Source organism: Armigeres subalbatus, chromosome 2 (assembly GCF_024139115.2).
Source record: "Armigeres subalbatus isolate Guangzhou_Male chromosome 2, GZ_Asu_2, whole genome shotgun sequence".
NCBI classification, from domain to species: Eukaryota; Metazoa; Arthropoda; class Insecta; order Diptera; family Culicidae; genus Armigeres; species Armigeres subalbatus.
In genome coordinates, this window is record NC_085140.1 from 330,379,127 (window position 1) to 330,392,847 (window position 13,721).

Below are 13,721 nucleotides of genomic sequence, written 5' to 3' on the forward strand. Positions count from 1 at the left end.
TAACGAGAGCGCGTGGATCGATGAGAACGGTGGCCGAGAGGGTTGGGAGATGCGGTCGATATCCAGCGGTCGGTAGAGCCGTCCGTCGGTTCAAATCCCGTTCACAAACACTGGCAATAAGAAGCCGTCAAACGGGTATAAGCACATACATTTTGAACACACATACTCCACAAGTTACTTTCTTTTTCTAGGATACTCGCACAATAATTACTATGGAACCGCACAACACTCTCTAACTAGACCTTAGCCTAACGGAAAGGAATAAACGAGACTTAAGACTCGCACTCCCGGATATTTCCACGGTATCGGTTGAAATGATCCAGTATGGTCCCAAATTGCCTCAGATAGGTCTTGAGGTTGTTCGAATCGTTTCCGGCGTTGTTGAACCAAATGCCAAAACCTTTCCAACGTAAATCTTTTGCCATCATAAACCTACGAATGAAAACTGCCATCTCATTCTCTCATAACCTATCGGATCTGAAAGGGTTCTCATCCTTCTAAATCCTCTTATGTCCCACCCCTTGGTTTGGACGGTCGTGGAAGTTCGTGAAACGACATTTGAAGCTTTGGCTGTATTCATCTTAGACGAACTTGAATGTGAGTTCTTTGAACGAACGTTAACGTGGAACATTTAACATATATACGTTGAATGAACTTGTCAGGTGCCATATTGGTATATATATATATTAAATATTTCATACAAAAAGATGAATTATTACATTTAGTTTTATTTACATATTTACAGTAGCCATCATGCTACAAAACACGGGTTTATTTATGCCCAGAGAAAATGAAGCGGTGGGACAAAAATCCCGAAACTTACATGATTTCGATGTCGATGCGGGGAATGCATGAACGGGATTGGTAGGTTCTGAAATTTTTACTGGGTGTGACAAGAATTGAAATTTTCGTGGTTTCAATAGTTTACGTAAATAATTGAATATTCCAATGGAACTGAAATTGCTGGAAAGTTTCTGAGTCAATTGATATACAAATATCAAAAATCCATCGAAGGATAAATGCGTTATTAATGTTTAAAATCTTGCATGATTTCGTGACGTTCCCCTATTTTAGATTCTGATTTGACACCCAGTATCTTCGGATAAGACGTTGCTTAACGTCAGAAGTTAAAAGCTGCTGATAGTTTTAGCATTTTAAAGGATTGTAAAGGTGATTATACAACAAAGCCACAAATCGGCCATCTTGGAAACCACATGCTTTTTCTAGTGGGGATGTAATGGTGTTGAGTTCGTACTCTGTAACTTCCTTAACCGCAGTAAACCGGAGTAATATGTATTGGAGAAGAAAATCCGTTGGCCAAGCGAGAATCTGCCGAATTAACCTCAAATCTTCCTGCACAACTGACCCTACCAGGAATACATCATTCAAGGTCACTCCAGAAGACGTTTTGCAAGAAGCGTTGAAGACCACCCTGACCTTGGTGCTGGTATTGGCCTCATTGACCACCGGATGATGCAGGGAAAACATCTTTTAACCTTGTCCTCCTGTATCTCAATTTCAAATCCATGAAAGCAACATATTGTTCGCGTAAGTTAGCGTACCTCGCAAGTTTTTTTCTGTACCAATAAGACGTCGGAATGCGATATCCTTAGACTCACCCAGGTTTGGAAGGGCGTTCTCGTTCTTAGGTAGAGGAACAACGCAATGACCATGAATCGAGCCATCAACTTTCCCAGGTCCTTGGCTGAAGAAGCAGAGTACCTTATGTCAGCGTCATCCTCAACGATAACTACCGCTGTCGTTAACAGGACCTGCGACGTAACATTAGTGTGCCGCACCGCTTATCGAAACACCTGTTGTTGCCATATTCACCACTTCAATGGAACTGGAACCTACTGACCTTGGGAATCCTTAGTGTTCGGAGAATGGCTTCTTCTCCGACTTTGTTTGAAGGACGATTCTACGATTTATAACAAACCAGGGTGTGGTGACGCCTCTAACAGATCCAGCAGCGCAATTTGGATGGGCAATCCTTCGCCTTATGACCAGGTCAATCACAATTCCGGCAAAGCCCATGGGATTTCAACGTCAGAGAATTTTTTTCAAATGTGAAGCATTGAAATAGGAATAGGGTAACGGTACCAATAGTGGAGGTATTAGCTTCAATATCTTAGCTGATAGATGGCGTAGAAATTTCCAGTTATGTTTGCCAGTGATTCCATATTCTTGGAGGCTGAGCATTAGTCCCAAGCTCGACTAGTCGACGGATGCAATTGCATTGTAAGGATATTAACCTACAGAAGATCCTTGTAATCAACAAGTTCCACAACTTGATCTAGTCAAAACCCTCTACCAGAAAACGCACATTAACAACAGGTTCTCTGCCCAAAATCGGAAACATAAAAAAAGATTGCACCTGTTTATTCTGCAATTTTGTTGTTGTTAGCTATCTGGTAATCTCACATTAGCATATCATGCGGTAGATTTTTGACAAGCATTTTGAAATTCCCGTAAGATTAAGAAGCTAAGTTACGCTTTTTGAATTTAATTTTGTTTTATGGCTCGTATTTCAAATTTTAGATTTATTGTAATTTATATTGAAAAAAATTGAAACAAATAATTCAAATATCACATACTCTTAGTAAGTCACTACTCACAATCATTCCACATGGTTCGCTCCAATAAGATTTGAACAAAAGGTTTGAGTTTCTGTCTTCATTAGTCGTGTAGCACGGATTGGTGTGGTTTTCACTTATACCAAACCTTGCAAAAGTATGGAATTGAACCAATTCCCGATTTTCCCGGCCAAAATAATAAATAAGCCACTTTTTTTCCTGTAGGGGGAGATTATGTGAAGATACGCCCGCTGGAAGCTGTCGATAACAATCGTTCGAACCGAACGGGAAATTTATCTATTTTTCCTCCGCAAGCTTGTTTTCCTGTCTGTCGATTGTTGACGACGGTATTGTTTAACGGCCAAATAACGTACCGGTAGCTGCACAAAAGGTAATACCAAGACAGAAATCGCACGCTGATGAGGCAGAGTCCTATTTCAAAAAGGATTTTGACGTCGTACGGTTTTTTTTTCGCAGGTAGGCTTTCTCGCGAGAATCATAAATTATGGCATTGACACCGTTCGTTATCTAACATAATCGAGGGAGGGGAAATTGAGCAAACATGGCCAGGGTTGACCTTTACAGCGTTTGTAGGTAAGAGGTGATTTTTTTTCTGGAAGTTATGAGCGTTTTATGAAATACAAACTTATTATATCTACAATTTATCTATTCCTTTTGGTTCTACGACTATTGAAGTCTCCATTTGCTGAGAAAGATACCTCCCTGATGATTTATTTATAAAAGGGTATTCGTTTTACTAAATACAGTATTGTTTTCAAATAACACCTTAGTCTTTACACTATTGACAAAACATGGCTGGTCTGACCTACAGTTTTCAGGAATAGATTGGAACTGAGGGCGTATCCCAGAAAGCAATTTTTATGCTTGTTGTATTTATTCAATTCTTATAGTGGACTTATGACAGCAATCACCATGGGGCATGGCTAGTTTTCCAGCTCTATAAGTTCGTTTTTGGAGCGGACATATGCTTTTCGCTACAATTAGTTTACCAGAAATTCAAAAAAAAAACAGTGACAAATCTACTTTTACCTAAATGGAATAATATCAATATTGCTGTAAGTAACGCAGTGTATAAAAGCGAGCGATTCCAAGCAACAGCATCAAAATTTAAGAAAATTTTAATTCATGATTTTCTATTGAGTTGAAACTTTGCACAGTTTTTCAATTTCATCTAAATCGTCATTTTTCGATATCAAATCTTCATATTGAGTCACGACTAACTTTTCAAAAGGGTGTATGTGAAAATGGTTCAAAAATATTTAAAAGCTGCACAGCAAAACGGAATGTTCGATTGTTATGATTTTTTCAGCAAAGTTAGACAACTAAATGGTGATTCTTAAGAAAATGTGCACAGTAAAAAAAAATTTTTTTGACTTTAAAAATATCATTTTTGTCACAGAAACTCAAATATCTCAAAACCCTATCATTTTTCGAACGTAATTTTTTTAGGGAAAACGGTCCATTATATTAGCTATCTACCATAAAAATTTGGTGATGGTAAACTAATAAACAAAAAAGTTATGACATTTCAAACATTTCACAATTTTCACATATAGCAAACAAAAAAAAATTTCCGTGTATTTTTTTTTCAAGAATCGCAGTTTGATGCTGATTTTATTGTTAAGGGCCTTGCGTGAGTTAAACAAGTTGTTTGTATGATATTCCATATTTATGTATTCATCGATATCATGTATATTATATGTATAAATATTATATGTATAAATAAATAAAAATGAATTAATATTATCCTAAGTATTAAATTAAATGTGGCAGTTACACAATGTTGTTATAGAAACTCTAAGAGTTTTGGGTTTGAATTTTGGTATGGGTTATGATATCATGAAAACAGTTTATTAATACTTATTTTTTATTTATTTTTATTCAAATTTTTAAAAAAAATCGAACACTTTTGAATTATTATCAGCACAGTTTGAGTATAGTTTTGCTTTAATTTTATTTTCCGACAATGGAATGAAACAGTGAAATTTTTGGGTTCCTTGGATCGTTTTCGCGTTATTAAATTGCTCGCTGAGCTCTGAAGCCTTTATTTCGTACTCTTCAGTAGTAGTAAAACAAAATGATAATTTGGTTAAATCTTTTTCTTTTCTACGATTTGCCCAATCAAAAGTTCTTTCGCAGTTTTAATTGGATGCTCACGTTCTTTGGCTAAACTTGCTCTTGTGGCCATGCGCTTTATTGTTCCTCCAAAAGCATCACAAGGACCTTTGCCATGTGACGTAGCAAAAAAATGCCATTCTGCATCAATTCCGTACATTGATTTAAATTGACATAGACTCGAAAAATTCTTACGATTTTTGTAATGCGACGCTGCTCCATCAGACGTGAAATATATCTTTTTGACTACTTTATTCTTATCAACGCGTAAAAAGTTAACCATTTTTTCAATGAACGTTTAATGAAGTTTACGGATACTGAATCGTGTCTTAAATCTTCGGAAATTATAATAAAACTTAAGTGTTCAATTTGCGTTCAAATTTCAATAAAATAAATAACGAATGGATGAATTGTAGCTTGTTGTACGTTCCAGTGATGGGACTGCACTTCATCTTGCAATACAAAGCTGTAATTTTCAGAAAAATCACAAATGACTAAAAATTCACCATTTTGTAATGTATTTTTCGTATTTTTTAAAAAGCTGGATTGTTCTGTTTTAATGAAATCGTGAGGGATTAAACTTTCTAATTTCAAGCAAAAATATGATACAAACTCATCTACAGGTTTTACAATAGTTTCTATGTCACACCTATCCGTGGTCACCCATTGCTCAAATGATAACTGATCAATATATTTTTCTTCAAACTCAGCGAATAAAGTATTTTCCAATGATGAAGAATCTGGACAATCCGAACAAGATCGTAGATAGCAATTTGATGTTGTATTTTCACACCAAAGACTACCAGTTAACATTTTAATATCCTTTGTTAAATTGATTCTTTTCAAACTATGTAAAATAAGATTAATATTCTCATGGGTTGTGCACACACACACATTATGTGTTCCTGAATTGGAAAGAAGCTTACATTGCCTTGGCCGAAGGCTTGCAAATGAGGAAAAACCTATTTTAATATTATCGTGAATTTCCTTGAAGCGTGTGTTCAAAGTCGCTTCTTTCAAAGTCGTCATCATTAATCGTTTTTGGATTGCTTGACGCTTTCCATCTTTTTTTACTGATACATAATCTTTTTGACCAGGCATAGCTCGACTTACTTCATCATCTTCAAAATATTGAACTACTATTTCTTTTGTCTCATCTGTTAATGCAGTACTGGACCTAGTATTTTTGGTTGAAAGACAGTTATTCTTCAATTGTTTTGCCTCTTTTACTGTATTTCTATTGGTTTTGAACTCATCAATGGCATCCTGAATAGACCACGAACTTGGCAGCATCGACAAAATCAATAATTTTTCTTTCCTTGTCGTGGCTGCATTCGAGAACCTTTCCTTCATATTTATAATTACCTCATCGTAGTCTGTATTTTCCACATCATCAGGTCCTAATTTGAAGAGGTTTCTTCTTCTCAGCTTCGTTTATTTCACGGTATTTTTTCTCCGGGTAATAAACGTAGTCCATCTTACTCCATTTAATCGGAGTCACTTTTATCCCAGCTATGCCCTCGTTAAAGCGTTCGATGTTGACCTTTTGGATACACTCATCTTCCGATTGATTTGTTGAAACAGATTTCGCTGATGGTACGGTGGCAAGGCTCTCAGCACTTAATACTTCTGGTAATTCCTCAGTTGTTGTCGATACATCTGGCAATTCCTCAGTTGCTGTCGTTTTCGAACTTCCTGCGCTCTGCTCAACCGATGATATACAGATTGCTCTTTTGTCAACGTTTAGACGGCAGGACGTGCAAATGCGTAAATTTGTATTCAATGGGGACATTGGAGCATAACCAGTCGCTTTCAGTTTATCTATGGTGCTTTCGGTGAGATTTCGTAACTCTTTTGAACACTTTTTTCCATCAAACGGCCTACAACAGTTGAGAAAGCGGCTACTCATGTTGTTCGTAATATTTCAATAAACAAAATCACTTTTAAGTTTTTACTGACTAGTTTGGTGTCATTTGCTTGACTGAAGAAAAAAATTACTATAAGATCTTTAACAACCTTAGTAGTAGTATTTTTTTGCTTTTTCGTGAGCATTGTCATGGTATGTACCTATCATGCATTTGTTGTTGTTGAAGATACCCGTTTCCTCCCGATCATAAAGTCTATTCTCTAAAAGGTATATTTTTTGCAGGTAAACTATAGACGTACACGTGTATATAAATCTTTGATTTTGCAGCTTTTGTCTTAAAAATAACATTTCTGATATGTTTCTATCAACGTTATTATCAACAGGTTTCAACACTATTAAAAGAATTTTTCGCCAGTCACGTGCAATGAAAATTATGACACTATCAATACTTTTGATCACAACACTGGATCGTGTCTAAGTTTCTTATAGATGCTATGAATAATTAAATCAAAATATCATGAAAACAACTTGTTTAAATCACGTCCCTTAACAATAAAATCTGCATCAAACTGCAATTCTCGAAATAACTTACACAGAAAAAATTTTTTTACTATATGTGAAAATTGTAAAATGTTTGAAATGTCATAACTTTTTTGTTTATTAGTTTACCATCACCAAATTTTTATGGTAGATAGCTAATATAATGGACCGTTTTCCCTAAACAAAATTACGTTCGTTAAAAGATAGGGTTTTGAGATATTTGAGTTTTTGTGACAAAAATGATATTTTTAAAGGTAAAAAAAAAATTTTTTCTACTGTGCACATTTTCTTAAGAACTATCATTTAGTTGTCTAACTTTGCTGAAAAAATCATAACAATCGAACATTCCGTTTTTGCTGTGCAGCTTTTTAAATATTTTTGAACCATTTTCACATACACCCTTTTGAAAAGTTAGTCGTGACTCAATATGAAGATTTGATATCGAAAATGACGATTTAGATGAAATTGAAAACTGTGCAGAGTTTCAAATATTTTCGAAATGGTCGCTCAGGATCGACTGACATGCCCCGTGGAATACCTCAGCAGTAAGAACGAAACAAAATATCAAAATACTTACTGACAAAGTACCCTAAATAAGTACTTGTCAGGGATGTCAATGACTGAAAGTTACACGGGACGGCCACAACATTCCAGAGGACTTGCTAACTTTTGTTATTATAACCTCATCATTGCGTCAACCCTGTGCATGACCTGCCCAATCCAATACTCTCACGCCGTACTTTCCAGATGATGCCATACCGCGCGCACACTGTTTATCACCCATGATTGGCTGGTTGGCTGTTTTGGTTAGCTGACAATAACTAAACAAGATCGTTTATCTTCTCTCTTCCATGCTCGTTCATCGCTGCTATCATCGCTGTCTACTCACCTGCTGCGAACTCCCAACGCTGTTCGATGCTTTCTTTTCCGAACGCTTTTCACGGCGGATGGCTCACGGAGCAGTTCCACCCGAGCCACCGGTGATCCTGGATCGATGGGGACGCGTCATAAATAGTACAACAATCGGACCAAAGGAAGAAGGAGATGATTTACTGCTCACTTGCCGAGTGGTTGGAGGTAATTTATCTAAATTTAAGTCGTATCTTTTATGAAGGCACTATTTGCAACTCTTTTCCTTTGCACCCCCCATTGCCGCGATTTCCCGCATCGTATTTTTTCGCCAAACAATGGCTTCTGTGCACCGGCTGCTTACCAGGGGCAGTAAATAAATACCCCATAATGAAATAGGAAATATTCAACTATTTTCAACGTCACCCATGAAGAAATATAGAGGGTTATATCTGCTCAGAAACATTCTCGTAATTTATTACAAACGAATAATGTTGTCAATATGGGGAAAACAATATTTTCTAAAATTTTAAATTGAAATAAGGTGCTATATCATTATGTATTAGTATTTTTTTTTGTTTAAAATTCACATTGATGTTTTCTATTGAACATATTTTTAAGCAGACCTATTACAAATTTTATTTCATTATTACCCATTTATAAAAAGGAAGTTGATAAAAATGTTACGAAAAATGTCTACGAAAAAACCAAGCTACCTTATCGTGGAGCATCTATATTTCAATCCAACCGGGGTGGATCATATCGCCTTTGCTTCGCACTGAGCAGCACACCCAGGCAGTCGAACGCGTCGTGGTGGGCCAAGGCGATTATGGAGCATAAGTGGCCTTCAATATGTGCTCCGAAGATTTATGTCCGAATGTGCTATGATATAAGTACCGATAACTTTATTGAAGCTATATGATACGGATAACCTCCCAATCCATTTGCCGTATTTCGCTGTGTTTTATGTTGGGAAAGCCTTTTCTCCGCCGGCTGGCACACGCTATTTTCATGAATTTTGCAGGGATAAATATCGCTCGGAAGGAACAGAAGGCAAGGTAGTGGTACGGCAGGGGGAGAAAAGTGATCGGAAATGCTAAGCCAATAAGACGACCCATGCAATCTCCATCGATGACTTTTGGGATACGAGGGACCGGTGGTATGGGTGGGAACGATAAAAAAAAGTGTTGAATTGATATCCTGCGATTAAACGAGAGTTTGTTTCTGGTACCGCCTACCAGGCAGTTAAATTCCAACTTAGGGGTAATACAAATCGTTTCCATTTAACCGGCTGTGCTGTTTTATCGATTTTTTCCTTAGCACAGAATCAAATTGATTGATTTTGCTTCAGGCATAACTATTAATTACTAAGCTGAAATTACTGTAATGAAATTTCGAAACTTTTCAAATTTTTTTCACTTTGATTCCTTTGGTATAGCTTCAATGTTTAAAAATTAGTTTTGTCCCGGGATGTCCGAAAAGCGGCCAAAGGGTCGGAGTAGATGACCCAGGCGCCAATGGAAGCTCATTGTACTAACAGTATCCGAAGTGTCAACTGCTTGATGGTTGATCAGCTGCTGCTACGCGATTTAATTTGGCGGAAGCTGAAGCCTTCGTTTAAGTAATTTGGAAGCCACATACGGCACCTTCAGTGGATTTCGTTAATGCTGGCTACGCAAGAGATGAATTGAACCGAAAATGTATCTCTAGCTATCTTCTAAAGGTCTTTGGCTGTAGCAATGTCATTAACTATGGTCAAAAAGTAGCAAAGAGTAACTGTATTGGCCGGATATTTTGGACCAGTGGTCTACTGACAGATCTATTCTAAGCAAGAAATTTGTATCCTTTTCAGTTATTTGAAGGAAAACTGGGAGCCATAGCCGGAACTAAAAGGGAAAAATAAAGCGATTGAAACATCGATGTAAAATTAAATTTTATTCTTGAAGCTGTGTGTGACAAACGGATGATTCCAACTGGTGTGTATACGAAATCAAAAGTTCTTGTCTGGCGGATATTTTGAAACATGAGTTGCGGTTAACCGATTCAATACGGATGGGTCATATATGAATCAGCTGTCAAAAATCAGTTTTAAGAGATAGAGCCTTGCTTTCTTCATGTTCAAAATTAACTGCTCCATCCAGGAAAAATATTGAACAGGTCAGGTTACTGGCACTACGACGATCTAGAGCATCCAAACTATCCTTGAGTTGATGTTCTTAGGAATCAACACCATACTTTACCATATTCTTGTTTGAAATTGAAATGCTTATAATTGAAATAATAATTGAATAATTGAAATAAAAAAATTGAAATTAATTTTTGTTTGCTTACACCACGTCAATACTTCATTTCGCTTAACTTAAGAATGTATTCGAAAGCTCATCAATTATACATATTTTCAACGAAGGCACGCTGCTGATACAGTTTTGGTTTCAACTACCATGCATCGGTACTGAAGTTCAAACATATGTTAGCTTCTTCTTATGAGGTCCGAATATAAAAACTTACCTACGGTACACAATTATTTATAAAGTCACTAGATGAATGTATCGCAACTTACGAAAGATAGACAGCGAACGCAGACTTCAGGATTTCTCTAAACATTGAATGCGGTTTATATTATAGAAAATATTCCTTATTGAACCAGTCTAATCTTATTTGTTGAATAACATTAAGGAAAAAATCACGAGTCGAAGCGTGTTATAAACTATACAAACTATCCTATAACTCAACATCAAAAACATAGGATTCATTCGTTCAGAAAATCGTTGTAACTAAATTTTCAAATGACTATATCTCAGTGGTTTTTCATCCGATTTTCTCAGTTTTTCACCAACCACTTAGCCTTCTCTTCTAGTTTTCTGAGCATTGCAAAATATTGTATCTGGGGGTGTTCGATTTTTCACTACAGCTGTGGGAGTAAAGCAATGTATTAAGAAAAATGCAATTTTGGAGATATATTCATCTTTAATTACCAAAAATGATATCTATTCATATGGTGATGATGGAAATATTGAAATTACACATGAAAGACATCACCTGGAACATAAGAACACATTTTGAGCATCCCTACTATGCATATGATGATAATTCGGTGTCCGATGGAATCACTTCATACTACAGGATGTATGAAGCTTCAGAAAATGTTTTCAAGCATGTTGTCTACTGTGAACTTGTTAAAATAAATGTAAACTATATACGGAACATGTGTAAATTATGATGTTCTAAGATCTCCGAACTGTACTGGAATTTGAATCAAATGGTCTACCGAATCAACCAAGGCTTCCATGATGCCCCCAGCCACAGTATCAACCCAATTATGTCCTCCGAGTATTTGTCTTTCAGTTGCGTCTCAAGCCCAAACATATGAGATGTTGTAAGATCTCCAAATTGACCTGGAGTTTGAGTAAAATGGTCTATCGAATCAACTAAGGATTCCATGATTATGGGTGTGCGCCGCCGCGCCACGCCGCCGCCGCGCCACGCCGCCGCCGCCGACAGTTTTTGGCACGCCGCCGCCGCCGCCGCCGACAATTTTGGAATTTTTTTTCGAAAATTCTACAAAAGTTCTTGTTGCAATTTCAAAAGCTCTCCGTCTAAACGAAGAAAAACTTCGAGTAGAAATGCCGAAGGATTTTCCGGAAGACTTCCCGCTGAAACCCGAAAAAGTACTCGTTGAAATATAATTTTTGAACGCCGAAGACCACGAGGCCGAAGTCTGTTTGACCGAGTACGCCATTTGACTGAACAAATCATTTGGTCGAAAAGGACATCCGGACGGCAGAACAGTTCCTTTGGTTGACCAAGTCGTTTGGCCGAAAATGCCATCGTTGGTAGACTGCTGATTTGTCCAAAAAGGATATTCGGACGAAAGTGTCATTCGGTCATTTTATCGACTGGTTCATCGAGAAAGTCGTTTGGTCGAAATGGTTATTCGGCAGACATATTCGAAAGTATATATTCGTACCAGATTGCTCTTTCTGCCAAATGACCAGTTCTATCAAACATCTTTTCGACCAAATGTTCGATTCAATCAAACGACATTTTCGATCATACGGCCACTTCGGCAAAACGGCCTGTAAATGCCGCAAAGGACCTGTTAGTGCTAATAACTTTTTCGACCAAATTACCAATTCAGTTCCATGTGCCTTTCGGCTCTATGTCGCTTTCGGCCAAACCGTTTCGGACAAACGTTCAATTCGGGAAAGTGGAACTAAAAAAATGGCTTTCCTCAGAATGACTTTTGGTAAAACGACGAGAAGATCCGTTCGGCCGTAGACCACAGACCACAGCCGAATATTTAGTTTGGTCGAAAATGTCATTTAGACGAAATGGACATACGGCCGTAAATTTCATTCGGCCAAATTGATCCTATGGCCGAAAAAGTAACTTGTCTAAATAGGTCATTTAAGCGAAAATGCCGTTTGCTGAAATGGTCGTTTGGCTGATTTTTTTAACTTTACTTTCGTGAATTTTGAAATGACTTCAGTCCTCCACCGTTGGCTTAAAATTTTCATTTGGGCATACGGCCGAAAACGTCGTTCGGCCGAACTGATCCTTTCGTCGAAAAATTCGTTTGACAGTTTGATTGAAAATGGATCGACATTTTTGATCATACACAATCAGTTTTTATTTCTGAAAAATCCACACAGCCGTGTGCCCAACAAACAAACAGATATCCCGGGATAAATAACATTTGTTAAGTGGCTTTCGGCAAACTATTTGCAGATTTTCAGCAACTTTGACAAACATCTCAACAAAAAAATGTTTGCTGGGGATCGGCTGTGTGGATCTCGGTAAAAATTTATCAAATTGCTGAGATCTACCGTGATTTTCCGTAAAAGACCTGTTGGGCAAACGGCTTTTTCTGCCAAATTTCGCTTTCGGCCCAATTTCATTAACGGTTTTCGAATCAATAACCGTTTCGTTCAAATATTAATTTTGGTCAAATGGAATTCGACTAGATGACTTTCAGAGTAACATGTTTTTCGGCCAAATAGCTTTCCGTCGATTGACTCTCGGTCAAACAACCTCCCTCTATTTGCATTATTTCCCGTGAAATTCTTAACCTTCCTCGGATATTGAGAAAAACTCACGAATGATGTTGGGGTCATATTGACCCAGAAATGTAAATACTTATAAAACAGTCAAATTATAACCAAATCACAAATTTTATATACCGTTCGAAATATAAACTCATCAATTTTGTGGCTATGTGGTGATATGCTGGTTCTGGAGACAATGGCCACCGGGGAACGACTTCCACGGGGACCTTGTCGGTCATATATAAGGAGCATAAAATCGCTCCATATATGCCTTTCGATCGCTAATTCTTCATAGATTCTCCTAAAACGGTAATGTATGGTCCATGAGAGGGCTTCCCATGAAAGTGGACACTCCTGGTACATGCAAGATGCCCCTGGGGAACCCGCAGGAGGGGACATTTCCGTTTTAGCACCAAAAATATATGTGCGGCGGCTCTTTCGTCATGATTTTCCACCAAACAGATGGTTATGCGCTTGAAATCGATAAGTGACCACATTGGCCACTCCTGGTACATGCAAGGTTCCCCCGGTTAACCCGCAGGAAGGGACATTTCCGTTTTAGAAATATACCGTGCGGCGGTTCTATCGTCATGATTTTCCACAAAATAGATGATAATGCGCTCGAAATCGCTAAGTGACCACATTGGCCACTCTTGGAGCCTATGAGGTGCCCCCGGGGAACCCGTAAAAGGGGACATTTCCGTTTTA

The 13,721-nt window shown here is 37.6% G+C and overlaps 1 protein-coding gene across 1 annotated transcript in view; it reads left to right on the top strand.

Annotated features, from left to right (window-relative positions):
* The window catches only part of LOC134212740 (neural cell adhesion molecule 1-A-like), a 416,812-nt gene that overhangs the window by 278,986 nt on the left and 124,105 nt on the right, over positions 1-13,721 (top strand). Inside the window, exon 6 of the mRNA XM_062690855.1 lies at positions 8,083-8,196. Coding sequence (XP_062546839.1) covers positions 8,083-8,196 — 114 coding nt within the window. The remainder of the gene's footprint in view (positions 1-8,082; positions 8,197-13,721) is intronic.